Genomic DNA, 16,597 nt, shown 5'->3' with positions numbered 1-16,597 from the left:
ATGTCTTTTGTTTAATGGCAGAGAGGGGAGATACCTCCCTGCTCTGCCGTAGTGTTCAGTAGCGTCGCTCTGTAGCAGCCGTAGCGGCTGCTAGCGGAAACTCCGGCCATGGTGGGGGCCCGTGCCGGCGGGCGACACGGCCCCCTCATGCCGCGGGCCCCGTAGCAGCTGCTACGGCGGTAGTTACGCCACTGCTAGTAGTAGTAGTAGTAGTAGTAGTAGTAGTAGTAGTAGTAGTAGCAGTAGTAGTAGTGCAACAGTTAATCCATATTTATAAGACATTATTAAAAATGATGTAGACTCTATCCCCTTAAGGTTTCCAAACCTTTAATAGTGGGTTTCTCATGTAGCTCGAGCGCACACAGGCATGCCAAACTCTCAGGTAGGACAGAGACCTGTATTATATTATAGTATTTCAGTCTATCTTATGTTGTACTCAGTTATATATTATCTAATTTTAACAATCACTATATCTAGTTAATCATAGCTTGTTGTTTAATGTGTCTAGTTTGGGGCTTTGTATTTCTCATTCATATCTTCTTATCTTGCCATGCACGTAACCTCATACGATCCTCTCACAAAGCTCTCACCAGTGGTCTCCTTTGTTTTGTTACAGCAGTATTTATTTCTTTGTATTCAAAATTAATCCTACCTTACGGGATAATGGAGCTCCGACTCCTCATATGTACTGCATACCTCATTGTCTATATCTTCATTTATGTTTCTTCTGCCCTGATTAACTAGTGTTCATTCATCTTGTAATTGTTTCATTGTCTTCTTCTGTACTGTTATTTTTATGGAGTCTTGTACAGTTGTAGCAAGAATGAGTTTGTAAATTGGCACAGCTAATGATACTGTATGTCAATGTATTATTTGTGTTTTACATCATGAATAGTAGGGATTTCTTCAAGAAGCAGTGCTGGATGTGTTTGTAGCCCAGTGGGATTTCTTACAGTCCTGTGTAAAACTAAATAAAATGCATTATCTCACAATAAGTTGTCATGTCCGATAGATGATAGATAGATAGATAGATAGATAGATAGATAGATAGATAGATAGATAGATAGATAGATAGATAGATAGATAGATAGATAGATAGATAGATAGATAGATGATAGATAGATAGATAGATAGATAGATAGATAGATAGATAGATAGATAGATAGATAGATAGATAGATAGATATGAAATAGATTACTTACAAACTACATAAATGCAGACAGCTAGACAGACAGACAGACAGACAGATAGATGATAAACAGACAGACAGATTGACAGATAGATTGATATTCCATCGTTTGTATAGCTTAAAAACAGCATTAAAAACACTGCAATGAAAACAACGTAAAAAACACTGCATAAATACAGGCAGTCAGATAGATAGACAAATTGACAAAGTAAACCAGATATACAGTAGATAGATGGCGCAGGAACCGGATTGGATGATTATGTCGTTGTTTTTTTTAGTTAATAGTATGAGTGGCATTATCTACAGGGGGCTCTATCTACAGGGGGCTCTATCTACTGGGGACTCTGTCAGGGGCACTATCTACAGGGTTCCCTATACACAGGAGACTCGGGGGGCAATATCTATAGGAGGCTTTATGGGGGCACTATCTAAAGGAGGCTTTCTAGGGGGCACTATGTATGGCTGGCACAATTTACAGGGGGCTCTATGAGGGGTATGATCTACAGGGGGCTATATGAGGGACACTGTCTATAGGGGGCTCTATGGGAGGCACTATATACAGGGGGCTCTATGGGGGTACTATCTACACAGGGCTCTATGGGGGGCACTATCTACAGGGGGCTATATGAGGGACACTGTCTATAGGGGGCTCTATGGGAGGCACTATATACAGGGGGCTCTATGGGGGTACTATCTACACAGGGCTCTATGGGGGGCACTATCTACAGGAGGCATTGTGTGTGTGTGTGTGTGTGTGTGTGTGTGTGTGTGTGTGTGTGTGTGTGTGTGTGTGTGTGTGTGTGTGTGGGGCACAGTGTATGGCGCTATTACTGTATAATCAGGGAAACAGTGTATGGTGCTATTATATTCAGCGACGCAGTGTATGGTACTATTATATTTAGGGGCGTATTGTGTGGAATCATGAGAATTTCATCGTTGTTTATAGGTGTGGAAATGTTTGAAAAATGAGAAGCTGAAGACATCTGAGCGGCATCTGCAGAAATGGGCCGTGGCTGGTAGAATTCATCATAGAGTTCTGGGCCGGATGGAGAATAGAAGAGGAAAAGAAAGACTAGAATCTGAGAAGACATCACATGTGAGTCACTCAATGAAAAATGTTTATTCTGCCTCTAATCAGTACTGTAGTCATTGTATGATCTGCAGCGAGATGATGGGTGGTATGACTTTTTGACAAGTCCTTACATATATACGGCACCAGAAGCAATCTATGTACAAAAATACAACACCAGAACCAAGCTCAATACATAAATACAGCACCAGAACAAAGCTCAGTACATAAATACAGCACCAGAACAAAGCTCACTACATATATATATATATATATATATATATATATATACAGCACCAGAACAAAGCTCAGTACATATATACAACACCAGAACAAAGCTCAGTGCACAAATACAGCTCCAGAACAGAGCACAGTACATATATACAATGCCAGAACAAAGTTCAGTACATAAATACAGCACCAGAACCAAGCTCACTACATATATTTACAGCACCAGAACAAAGCTCAGTACATATATACAACACCAGAACCAAGCTCAGTACAGTGCCAGAACAAATCTCAGTACATAAATTGACACCCCCCTGGCTGTTCTATATAACTACTAGTCTCCCCCAACTTTCTCGGATGTGCCATTGCCATGTACTCCATGGGCAAGCACCGTGTAGCAAGATGTACTCTGCCCGGCTTCATCGCTGCACCGCACAGTTGGAGGAGACTGGTAGTGATGTAGAACAGCCAGGGGGATGTCAACCAAGATCTGGGGGGGCGCCATTGAAATTTTCGCCTCAGGCAGCAGAAAAGCTGCAATCGGCCCTGCCTGTTAGATAGATAGATATTTATACTAACTTTCAGTTAATCTAGTTACAGTGCTGATGTTATGTAAGTGTGATGGACGATATAGTGCAACTGTGCTGCTTTTGATGACAACGTCTGTATTTCGAATACGGGAAATGATATAGAATTAATGAAGTAGCGAAAAGATTAAAGCTTGATGCCTTAGGTTACTGATGATAGTGAATGAGGTTTGGGTCTGCTGTACTGTATTGTTTGCATTCTCCACATTATTAGCTGAGATAAGCTTGACATTAAAAAGGTAATTAAAACAAGGATTGAATTCTATATTGGATTACACACACACACACACACACACACACACCCACACCCACACACACACACACACACACACACACACACACATAAAGCCATATGAGGACTTCTTTTTTCTGGGTTGTAGGTTTTCACGGCACCATTTATTGTACCATATAATACATTGAGAAACTGGAAAAAAAATAATTCAGGGGTGGAATAGGAAAAAAGCCGTGATTCCTCAATCTTTTGAGGGGTTTTGTTTTTACAGCTTTCACCGTATGGTAAAAATGGCATGTTAACTTCATTCTACCAGTCAATACGATTACGGCAATGCCAAATTTATATAGTTTTTTTTTATGTTTTACTACTTTTACAAAGAAGAAACTAATTGTTAAAAATAAAATCTGTTTGTTGTCGCCACATTCTGAGAGACGTAACTTTTTAATTTCTCTGTCGATTGAGCGGTATAAGGGCTTATTTTTTGTGAGGTGAGCTGTAGTTTCTATTGAGATAATTTTCGGCTACATCTGAAATTTTGATCACTTTTTATTTAATTTATTGTGGGATATGAAGTGACCAAAAAACAGCAATTCTGGTGCTTACATTTTTTTTTTTTATGGTTTTTCCCATGCGAGTTAAATAATGTTATATTGTAATATTTCAGACTTTTACGAATGCAGCGATAATAATTTTGTTTATTTATTTTATTTTTTTACATTACTTTAGAGGAAAAATAGGAAAAGGTTGTTTTTTTTTAAACTTTTAATATGTTTATTTTCACTACTAATTACTTTATGTAACTTTTTTTTACACATTTTATTAGTCCCCCTATGGGACTTGAACCAGCGATCGTCAGACTAATGTATTGCAGTTTATTGTCATTTTTACAGGTCGATGTAACAGTGAGATCGCAGTTCCTGTCTGTTAGTCCTGGGAGTCAGCTGTAATACACAACGGACACCCGCAGCGTGCGGAGCAGGCTCAGCACTTGAGCCTGCTCCATACATCACCACCTGCACCATGATGTGCTACTACATTGTGGTGCGCAATGGGATTAATGTGCAGCGGATGGTGCAATGTGAAAATTGCAATTTTCCACTAATATGCCATTTTAGTGCATAATATGTTTTGCCTAGTTTGTGCCACTGAGGACAAATACCTCATAAAATGTTAAGCGGGTTCTCCCAGGTTAGGCTAATGACATATATGTGGACGTAAACTGCTGTTTGGGCACGCTGTAGGGTTCAGAATGGAGGGAGTGCCATTTGGCTTTTGGAGCGCAGATTTTGCTTGGTAGTTTTTCTCTGTGGGCTTTACTGGTATTTCAGTGTATAATGTGGGGGCATATGTAATATGTGCGGGGTACATCAGGACATAATAAGAGGGTATAATAATGCGGTAAATACATAATATTTCACAGATATGTGGCCAGTGTCGCACTGATAAATGGCGCCCAATCTTATTCGCTTTTGGAACGCTCTGCACGTTTTGTGTCGCCATATTCTGAGAGCCAGAACTATTTATTTTTCATCCAACGAAGCCGTGCGAGGGCTTATTTATTGCGGTACAATCTGTAGTTTTAATTGGTACCATGTTGGGATACATGCGATTTTTTAATCACTTTTTATTCCATTTTTTGTCAAGAAAGGTGACCAAAAACCATCAATTCTGACAATGTTTTTTATTCTTTTTTCACCGTGGGCTATAAATTTAATTTTTACTTTATTCTGTGGGTCGATACAATTACGGTTACACCAAATATTTTAATTTCTCTTCGGTTCATTCACTTTGCATTTTGTTAATTGATTAAAAAAAAAACTATGTAGGGGCCGTTCACATATGTCCGTTATCTATTTCAGTTTCCCTGGTGTTGCAGAACAGCCGGAGGAAAACTGATGCTGGAACGGATCCCATAACTTTCTATGGGATCTGTTCTGGCACAGGGGACATCAGTTGTGGTGCCATAAGGCGCTGGATCTGTCCAGGGAGGTCCAGCGCCGTATCCTATTTTAGGGAATGTTCACATCAGCGTTGCCCTTCTGTTGAGGGGTTCCGTCTACTGCGCTATTGATTCCGTCAAAACGACGGAACCCTGTCACAACTGTGACAAACGGAAACCATTAGCTAGGTTTCCGTCACCATTGAGTTCAATGGTGAGGGAAACGGAAGCTAAAGATTTAGTTTGTCTTTCCGTTGAGGGGTTAACCCAACGGAAACCTCAACAGAAGAGCAAAGGTGATGTGAACACAGCCTGACTTTGCAGCATTTTTCCACAACTTTCTAAAACGTTTGCACAGTACCTTTTATATACTGTAGATATATGTTGTATACACAAAGCAAAAAAGGAAACAATGTGTCCTTAAGGGGTTGTATGAGCTTAGGAAAGAAAAGTGTACTCTTTATCAGTAACAGTGCCCCTCTTGTCCACGAGATGGATATTGCACATCAGCGCCATTCACTTAAATACTTTGAACTTAATCCTGTGCAACGACTGTTTGTTTTTTGGATTCTATTAAATACAGTATATTTGTAGCACTATTTTGTTACATGTTTGTACTAAAATAACAGAACTGATTTGATCAATGCAGCAAAGCAAATTTTATTGGCACGACTCGTAAGTTAGTGCCAAACAATGTCTAATTGTCATAGGAATGCAGTTTTATTTCACCCATTGTTATCATAATGCAAAGAAAATCCTTTAAATGACAAAGTCAGTACTGCTACATCTGTATACAGTGGTACCTCCCACAGAGACTGAGCATGTAACTTCCATGCGGCCCGATACTGAGCGGCTTCTCTTGCTTGCTGTAACACTGTCATAGCAGCATTCTGCTCACTGCTCACACATGTACTCGGCTCCCATTGAGTTGAATACTAGCTGTACACATCAGTACACAGTTAGCTCCCCCTAGCGGTAGCTTCATGCAGCCAAATTTATATCACAAATTAAATTAGGAAAACAGACCTCCCCTGTACAGATTAATCTGAATTTTGGATCTAAAAACTGAATGACAGATATAAAAGTTGCAAAAATATGTTCATAGTATTAGGCATTATCGGGTGCTATTACTCTCAATGAGTGGTGCTCCAGAATGGAATTTTCAGCACGCAACATGTGTTACGTTATAGGGTGGTTGTGCTTTGATTCTTTTTGGAATTCAACTGCCTTGTCAGGTCCATATGGTATTTCTTAGCCAATCAGGGAGTCCACAGTGCTATTCAGCGGGTGCTATTGAATACTATGATCATCTTATAGATACTCTTTAATACTATTAACCCTAGCATTTGTCATGATGCGGGGTGTGGACCCACTGGGCCGTACTGCGTATCGGGATGGCAGCTGGCCAAAGAGGTATAGTACAGAGTCAATAGTCCAGATAGGGTACCTGTGGCAACTCGGACAGTAGCAAGGCAGGCTCGGCTGGGACCAGGCAGCATGAAGACGTCAGGCGTGGAGTATCAGAACACGACAACAGCTTCAGCACGGCACTTGACCAAGATATTTCCCAGAAATGACGCGTCACAGTTGTTTCTCAAAATTTATTTTTATCCTCATCCTTAATAAGGCCCTTATTCCATCTTTCATTGTATAACCATTCGGTCGGATTTTAATTGATCAGGACGTTTGGTCCACGTATGACATCGCACATGGGCATTACAAATAGTATATAACTGAGAGCATGTATTGCATGTAAAGAAAACGCTAATAGGTATTCTTTTTACACTAAGTGGGTGATATGAACAATCCCTCTTCATAATGGAGTTGCAATTTTGACAATTAAGATATGTAATTGTCCCTTTTTTTGTAAGTTTAAGGTCTAGATTGTGCAAATTGCACGCCTTCTTTGAACATTGATCCATATTTGGGGTCTTGTCTCAATATCCGTGAATATTTTCGCATTATACTTTTTCTTTCTTTTTTGACACTTCTTTTTGTTGTTTCAAAAGTGACCTGATCACTTATAGATTTTACCATCTTTTTGGGAAATCCCTTTCGGTGAACTCTCACTAATCACTTTTATATTCATATATTCAGGTGTACTCGATATCCTCCTGGCCCTAACAAACTGACTATTAGTTAGGCTGCTAAATGCATGTGGAACATGAAACCTTCATGTCCCACATGTATTTACCAGCCTACCTAAGAGTCAGTTTGCAACACCCCCTGTAGATAGTGCCCCACATGCCCCCCTGTAGATAGGGCCACACCCCCCTTGTAGAAAATTCCACACAACCCCTTTAGATGAGAATGAGAACAGGAAGGAGTAGTATATTATTATTGGCGGATCCTGTGTTATCTATATATAGGTGTTACCTGTCATAATAATCCTGTCTGTGATGATAATGAGATGACCGCTGAGAAGTTATCTCTACAGAACAGGAAGGATCAGTCTATTGTGAATGGTGTATCCTATGTCATCTATATAGAGGTGTTACATGTCATTGTAATCCTGCCCGTGATGATAATGAGATGACCGCTGAGAAGTGATCTCTACAGAACAGGAAGGATCAGTCTATTGTGAATAGTGGATCCTGTGTCATCTATATATAGAGGTGTTACCTGTCATTGTAATCCTGCCCGTGATGATAATGAGATGACCGCTGAGAAGTGATCTCTACAGAACAGGAAGGATCCGTCTATTGTGAATGGTGGATTCTGTGTTATCTATAAATATATATATAACCTGTCCTTGTAATCCTGCCTGTGATGATAATTAGATGACTGGTGAGAAGTGATCTCTACAGAACAGGAAGGGTCAGTCTATTATGAATGGTGGATCCTGTGTTATCTATAAATATATATATAACCTGTCCTTGTAATCCTGCCTGTGATGATAATTAGATGACTGGTGAGAAGTGATCTCCACAGAACAGGAAGGGTCAGTCTATTTTGAGTGGCCAGACTGAAAATTGCAAAATTGGTTTCAACAATAGGTCATCTTCTGATGACACATTCCCTTTAAGTAGGACATCTTTCGTTTCAATAACCATAAGTATACTTCTCTCCACAGGAGGTCAAGATGAATAACTGCACAAACAGTACACTGAAGGAATTCAAGATTTTAGGATTTTTCACCTCTGCAACTGGAGAAATTGTGCTTTTTCTTGCAGTGTTACTTATCTATTTGTTCACAGTCATTGGAAATGTCATCATTATTGTGCTCATATGTTTTGTGACCCAGCTGCACACTCCTATGTATTTCTTCCTATGTAATCTCTCCACTGCAGATATCGCCTATGTGTCCGTTACTCTCCCAAAGCTACTGTCCATCACAGCAACCAGGGATCACACAATCTCATTTCAAGGCTGCATAACTCAGCTGTATTTCCTATTACTATGTGGACAGGCTGACATATTCATCCTGACGTGTATGGCTTATGACCGCTATGTGGCAATTTGTAAGCCCTTGCAGTATTTAATGGTCATGAGAAAAAAGGTGAGAATTTCAATGTCTGCTTCTTCTTGGCTCATTGGCGTCTTTAACTCTTTGTTGCATTCATTGATTACGTCTTCACTATCTTTCTGCTATTCCAATGAAATTGACCATTTTTTCTGCGACCTGAAGACGGTGAGCATGCTCTCTGCCAGCGACTCCACAAACCGAGATATTTTGTCGACTATCGAAAGTATATTTATTGGATGCCTACCCTTTTTACTTATTGCAATATCCTACGTTTACATAATTTCCACTATTTTGAGGATCAAATCCTCCAATGGCCGTCGTAAAGCTTTCTCCAGCTGTACTTCCCACCTTACGACGGTCATATTATTCTATGGACCAATTATCTTCTTATACATGAAACCAGAGACAGCCCATTCACGAGAAAATGAGAAAATGCTCTCAGTTATATATGTGGCTGTGGTTCCAATGTTAAATCCAGTGGTGTACAGTCTAAGAAATAAAGATGTATTGGATGCAACGGCAAAAGTCAAACTATACTTAACGCCTTAAGGACGCAGCCTTGTTTTGGCCTTAAGGCTCAGAGCCCATTTTTCAAATCTGACATATTTCACTTTATGTGGTAATAACGTCGGAATGCTTAAACCTATCCAAGCGATTCTGAGATAGTTTTCTCGTGAGACATTGGGCTTCATGTTAGTTGTAAAATTTGGTCGATATATTCAGTGTACATTTGTGAAAAATTGCAAAATTTAGAGAAAATTTTGAAAAAATAGCATTTTTCTGAATTTAAATGCATCTGCTTGTAAAACAGATGGTTATACCCCCCAAAATATTTACTAGTTCACATTTCCCATATGTCTACTTTAGATTGGCATCGTTTTTTTGAAGATTTTTTTTATTTTTCTTGGACGTTACAAGACTTAGAACATAAACAGCAATTTCTCATATTTTTAAGAAAATTTCAAAAGCATTTTTTTTTAAGGTACCTGTTCATTTCTGAAGTGGCTTTGAGGGGCCTATGTATTAGAAATCCCCATAAAACACCCCATTTTAAAAACTAGACCCCTTAAAGTATTCAAAACAGCATTTAGAAAGTTTTTTAACCCTTTAGGAATTTCACAGGAATTAAAGCAAAGTGGAGGTGAAATGTGCAAATTTAATTTTTCTTGCTGAATTTCAATTTTATTCAATTTTTTTTCTGTAACACAGAAGGTTTTACCAGAGAAACACTACTAAATATGTATTGTCCAGATTCTGCAGTTTTTAGAAATGTCCCACATGTGTCTCTAGTGCGCTCGTGGACTGAAATACAAGCCCCAGAAGCAAAGAAGCACCTAGTGCATTTTGAGGCCTCTTTTTTATTAGAATATGTTTTAGGCAGCATGCCAGGTTTGAAGAGGTGTTGAGGTGCCAAAACAGTAGGAATCCCCCAAAAATGACCCCATTTTGGAAACTACACCCCTCAAGGAATTCATGTATGGTTGTTGTTACCATTTTGACCACACAGTTTTTTCACAGCACGTATTTGAATTGGGCTGTGAAATTTAAAAAATTAAATGTTTTCCAACAAGATGTCATTCTTGATAAAATTTCTTATTTTCACAAGAAATAAAATACCCCATTTTGTTTCCCAATTTGTCCTTAGTGCGGCAATACCCCATTTGTGGTGAAAAAACTCCTTCTGAACCCTCCCATGGGCCCAAACGGCAAAGTAGCGCTATGTGTTTGTTGGAGTGCAGATTTTGCTGGATTGGTTTTCGAGTGCCATGTCGCATTTGCAGACCCCCAGAGGTATCAAAGCAATGGAAACCCACCAGAAGTGACCCCATTTTGGAATATACACCCCTCAAGGAATTAATTTATGGTTGTGGTTACCATTTTGACCACACAGTTTTTTCACAGCACGTATTTGGATTGGGCTGTGAAATTAAAAAAAATATATTTTTTCCAATAAGATGTCATTTTTGATAAAAATTTCTTATTTTCACAGGAAACAAAATACCCCATTTTGTTGCCCAATTTGTCCTTAGTGCGACAATACCCCATTTGTGGTGATAAACTCCATCTGAGCCCTCCCATGGGCCCAAACGGCAAAGTAGCGCTATGTGTTTGTTGGAGTCCAGATTTTGCTGGATTGGTTTTCGGGTGCCGTGTCGCATTTGCAGACCCCCAGAGGTATCAAAGCAATGGAAACCCACCAGAAGTGACCCCATTTTGGAAACTACACCACTCAAGGAATTAATTTATGGTTGTGGTTACCATTTTGACCGCACAGTTTTTTCACAGTACGTATTTTTTCCAATAAGATGTCATTTTTGATCAAAATCTCTTATTTTCACAGGGAACAAAATACCCCATTTTGTTGCCCAATTTGTCCTGAGTGCGGCAATACCCCATTTATGGTGATAAACTGCCGTTTGGGCCCATGGGAGGGCTCAGAAGGAAAGAAGCGCTATGTGTTTGTTGGAGTCCAGATTTTGCTGGATTGGTTTTCGGGTGCCATGTCGCATTTGCAGAGCCCCAGAGGTATCAAAGCAATGGAAACCCACCAGAAGTGACCCCATTTTGGAAATTACACCCCTCAATAATTGATTTATGGTTGCTGTGACCATTTTGACCACACAGTTTTTTCACAGCACATATTTGAATTGGGTTGTGAAATTAAAAAAAAATATTTTTTCCCAGTAAGATGTCATTTTTGATCAAAATTTCTTCTTTTCTCAGGGAACAAAATATCCCATTTTATTGCCCAATTTCTCCTGAGTGCAGCAATACCCCATTTGTGGTGATAAACTGCAGTTTTGGCCCATGGGAGGGCTCAGAAGAAAAACACCACCATTTGGCCTACTGGAGCTTTTCTGGTGCTATGTCATGTATGCAGAAGCCCCTGAGGTACCAGTACAGTTAAAAATCCCCGAGAAGTGACCCCATTTTAAAAACTACACCCCTTAAGACATTCATCTAGAGGTGTAGTGAACATTTTGACCCCACAGGTATTGTGTAAAAGATAATGCGCAGCCGATGGTGCAGGGTGAGATTTGCAATTTTCTATATATCTATGCCATTTCAGTGTCCGATATAGTGTGCCCAGCATGTGCCACCGGAGATATACACCCCATAAACTGTAATGTGGATTCTCCCAGCTACGGCAATACCCTACATGTGGCTGTTATTAGCTGCCTGGGCACACAGCAGGGCTCAGAAGGGAAAGATGAGGGGGATAAGCTGTGCGGAGTGCATCAGGGTAGATGAAAAATCTAAGGGATGTATGATAAATTTTAAAACACTTTCATACAGAGCCCTGGTTTTTCGGGACATGTGTCACATTGATATATTGTGTCCTCCCTTATCCCCCTCTTATAGCAGACTTTGCACCTCTTTTGACTTTTTCCCTTCTTGCCAGTTTGGGGAACTTCTTCTGGAAAGTGTTGCCCTGGTACGATGCCTGTGGCCTCGCTTCCAGGAGTACTGGGTGCCCCCTTCTTGGTCCCTAAAGATTAGGTTCTTGATAATGATGTGCACGGCCAGCTTCTTATTCCACACCGCCTGGCGCTGTAGGGCTTCAGGACTTGATCTGACAAGTCCAACCCTCCCATATGCCTATTGTAATCCAGGATGCAGTCTGGTTTCAGGGTCTCTGTACTGGTACCTCGTACTGGTACATGGGTACTGGTGTGACATCTCTCTTGTCCTTGTACTTGACACACAATATGTTGCTGCTAGAATGTGCACTGCTCTCACCCCTTCTTGTTTGCCAAAGCAGAGTCTTAGGGAGGCCTCTCAGATTTCTTCTAGCAGTGCCGCATGCCGCAGGACTGGAAGTGAGGCAGTTGAAGAGTGGGACGTTGGTATAAAAATTATCCAGGTAGAGGTGGTAACCCTGGTCCAGCAGTGGGTGCACAAAATCCCACACAATTTTTGCATTAACTCCCAGTAGGGGGGGGGGGAATTCTGGGGGCTGAATACTGGTGTCCTTCCCTTTATATATCCTAAATCTGTAGGTATACCCTGATGCGCTCTCGCACAGCTTATACATCTTCACGCCATACCTTGCTCTCTTACTCAGCAGGTACTGGCGGAATTGAAGCCTCCCTTTAAAATCTACCAAGGACTCATCAATAGAAATACAATTCTTGGGGTGTATGCTTGGAAAAACCGGGCACTGAAACGGTCTGATAGGGGCCTCTGTTTATACAAACGGTCAAAACTGGGGCCATCTCAAGGTTGGCACTGCTCATTATCAGTATAATGTAAGAAGCAAAGTATTGCCTAATTTTTTTTTTTTTAGGTTCCAGTTCAGTTCTGAAGTTGCTTTGAGGGGCCCATATATTAGACACCCCTATGAAACACCCCATTTTAGAAACTAGACCAAAGTATTCACAACAGCATTTAGAAAGTTTATGAACCCTTTAGGTGTTTCACAGGAATTTAGAGCAAAGTAGAGGTGAAATTTAAATTAATTTTTTTTGTCAGAAAATCCTTTTTATTAAAACATTTTTCTATAACACAAAAGGTTTTACCAGAGAAACGCAACTTAATATTTATTGCCCGGATTCTGTAGTTTTGAGAAATATCCCACATGTGGCGCTAGTGCGGTAATGGACTGAAGCACCGGCCTCCGAAGCAAAGAAGCACCTAGTGGATTTTAAGGCCTCTTTTTTTATTAGGCACCATGTCCGGTTTGAAGAGGTCTTGTGGTGCCAAAACAGTGGAAACCCCCCAACAGTGACCCCATTTTGGAAACTAGACCCCTTGAGGAATTCATTGTACTTTTCATTGGGTGCATGCGGCTTTTTGATCCGTTTTTATTCTATTTTTAAGTGGCGTGGTGACTAAAAAACAGCAATTCTACTATTGTTTTTTTATTCTATTTTTTTACAGCGTTCACCGTGCGCTATAAATGACATATTCACTTTATTCTGCGGGGCAATACCATATGTTTATAGTTTTTTATGTCTTATGGCGTTTGCACAATAAAATACATTTTGTAAAAAATCATTCACTTTTTGTGTTACCTTATTCTAAGTGCCAGAACTTTTTATTTTATTTTTCCATCAATAAAGCCGTGCGAGGACTTATTTTTTGCGTAACGAACTGTAGTTTCGATCAGGACACTTTTAGGTACATGCGACTTTTTGATCTCTTTTTATTCCATTTTTTGGGAGGTGAAGTGACCAAACAATTGTGATTCTGTACGGTTTATTATTATTTTCTTTTACGGCGTTCACCGCGCGGGATAAATAACGAAATAATTTTGTAGTTCAGGTCCTTACGGATGTGGCGATATCAATTATGTATAGTTTATTTGTTTGTTTCTATATTTTTATTAATAATAAAGGACTGATAAGGGAAAAGGGGATTTTTACTTTTATTACTTTTATTTTCTTATTTTTACACATCTTTTTTGTAACTTTTTTTTTACTTTATTACTTTACTGTCCAACTAGGGCACTTGAGGGCAGGAGGCCCTGATCACTATTCTAATACACTGCACTACATGCGTAGTACAGTGTATTAGAGCTGTCAGCTACTCACTGACACCAAGCCTAGTGGGTCCTGACTTTGTCAGGACCCACTAGGCTTCCGTCGATGGCATAGCCGGACGCCATTGTTTGATGTTCGGTTGCCATAGTCACCATCACCGTCCGCTATCGTGTAGCAGGCCGGTGATGGTAGCTTAACCCCTAAAAAGCCGCGATCACTATTGAACGCGGCTTTTAAGGGGTTAATCAGCGGGGACACAGCGATCGGTCCCCGCTGTAGGAGCTGCGGCAGTTGCTGTACGAGACAGCAGCTGTCACAGCTCCTGTATGTGTCGGGAGGACGTACTATTCGGTCATGGAGCGCGAACGGGGACGGTTTCCATGACGGAATAGTACGTCACTGAGCGTTAAGGGGTTAAAGAACATTTCAACTTTAACAGGTTCCCGACCGCTGGCCGTATTTATACGGCCAGCGGTCAGGGTCTCTGAAGTCCGCCGTATAGACTATTTACGGCGGCACTTCAGAGACTGTGCACGCGCGATCGCGTGCACACAGCTCTATGCCCTGGCTGTTGCTAACAGCCATGGGCACTGGGCAGAATGTCAGGGGCCAATCTTTTGGCCCCTGAACATGTGATCGCTGTGACAAACAATCACAGCGATCACATGCATATCTGCATATAAAACAGTGTGCACGCGATCGCGTGCACACAGCCCTGTGCCCACGCTGTTACCAACAGCTCTGGGCACTGGGCAGAGTATCAGGGACCAATCTGATGGTCCCTGAACATGTGGTCGCTGTGAAAACCTATCACAGCGACCACATTTGTTTTATTTTGACTTTTCTGGCAGTAAATCTCCTGCCTCTTTTGTTCTACTCAAACATTGTTTCAGTTTGAGGAGAAGAGACTCGAGAGAATTGCTGCCAGAAGAATACAGTGAAAAAAAATACAGTTACACTATAAAACATTCTCTGTATAGATAGATTTCTATATATCTATACAATCTATCTATCTATCCATCTATCTTTTTTTCTATCTATCTACCTTTCTTTCTTTTATTCTATTAGAATAGGCAGGTAGGGAGTATATAATTATATATATATATATATATATATATATATATATATATATATATATATATATATATATATATATATCCACATATATATAATATATATAGCAATAGCGGTTTATTTTTTGTTAGCGGTAGTGTAGATATATATAGCAGTTAGTTTGTGTGTTTTATAAAAAAAAAAAAAAAATTTGTTTAGTTAGTGTTAGTTACGTTATGGTGAGGAAGTTGTTTAGCGCCGAGGAGGCATACGCCATGCTGTGGTCTGAGTCGGAGACCGCATCAGAGATGGCGTCCGAGATGGAACCTGTTTTAGGTAGTGACGATGACAGCGTCACTTCAGGTTCATCTTCAGGGGACGTTGTCCCTGCTGCAGTTGAAACTGCAGAACATGAAAGCGCAGGGCCAAGTAGCGCTGTAGCACGGGACAGCCTGGTCCCTTCAGTCCAGGCTCTTGTATGGGCACCTGCCCCATCTTTTGGGCCTAGAATCCACGGATTTACTGCCACTCCTGGCATAACCGTGGACAATACAAATTTTGTCCAAATGGATTACTTCCATTTATTTATAACGGACGACATCCTAAATCAGATTGTCCACGAAACAAATTTATATGCCACTCAATATATAAGGCAGAAACCTTCATCCACCCATGCCAGAGATTGGACGCCCACCAATTTACAGGAATTAAAAAAATGTTTGGGGCTCACCCTAAATATGGGTATTGTCAAAAAGCCCTCCATTAGGTCTTACTGGTCAACAAGACCCGCCCAAGCCACCCCAGTATATTCTGCAGTAATGCCCAGGTCTCGTTATGAGACAATAATGAGGTTCCTCCACTTCAATGACAACGCATAGGCCCCCCCAAGTACCGATGCAAACCGGGATCGGTTGTTCAAAATAAGACCGCTAATAAATTCCCTGAATAATTTATTTCTGCAACACTACACCCCTGAGCAGAATGTAAGTGTGGACGAATCCCTCCTCAACGTTCATGCCAGACTTAGCTTTCGCCAATATCTACCTTCCAAAAGGGAAAGATATGGCGTTAAGCTCTACAAATTGTGTGAAAGCGGGTCAGGATATACCACCGCCTTCAGGATTTATGAAGGGCGGGACCGCACAATAAATGTTTCAGGATGCCCCCCTGATCTTTCCACCAGCAGTAAGATCTTGTGGGAGATAATGCAGCCTGTACCACCTGTACTGTGATAATTTTTATTCCAGTGTGCCCCTGTTTAGGCATTTGCATGCTGCAAGGACTGGGGCATGTGGTACCATGCGCAAAAACAGAATTGGTTTTCCACAGCAATTAGTGGGGAAGCGCA

At 40.6% G+C, this 16,597-nt stretch overlaps 1 protein-coding gene across 1 annotated transcript; it reads left to right on the top strand.

The window, feature by feature from the left end:
• Positions 1-8,329: 8,329 nt before the first annotated feature.
• LOC142750528 (olfactory receptor 5AR1-like) lies at positions 8,330-15,264 on the top strand. Its single transcript, XM_075859530.1, has 2 exons — positions 8,330-9,238; positions 15,181-15,264. Exons 1-2 carry the CDS (start codon positions 8,330-8,332, stop codon positions 15,262-15,264), a joined length of 993 nt encoding a protein of 330 aa, XP_075715645.1.
• The last annotated feature ends 1,333 nt before the right edge of the window (positions 15,265-16,597 follow it).

The sequence above is a fragment of the Rhinoderma darwinii genome, chromosome 3, assembly GCF_050947455.1.
Source record: "Rhinoderma darwinii isolate aRhiDar2 chromosome 3, aRhiDar2.hap1, whole genome shotgun sequence".
In the NCBI taxonomy this organism is placed as follows: domain Eukaryota; kingdom Metazoa; phylum Chordata; class Amphibia; order Anura; family Rhinodermatidae; genus Rhinoderma; species Rhinoderma darwinii.
Note: the sequence above shows the minus strand (reverse complement) of the source record. Positions and strands in the feature narration are given on the sequence as shown.

Bases quoted from the DNA above. Each gene is read 5' to 3' on its own strand.
- LOC142750528 (XM_075859530.1), top strand. From the start codon at position 8,330: ATGAATAACTGCACAAACAGTACACTGAAGGAATTCAAGATTTTAGGA. The intron at 9,239-15,180 runs GTCAAACTATAC...CTGTATAGATAG, and splicing joins TATTGGATGCAACGGCAAAA to ATTTCTATATATCTATACAA.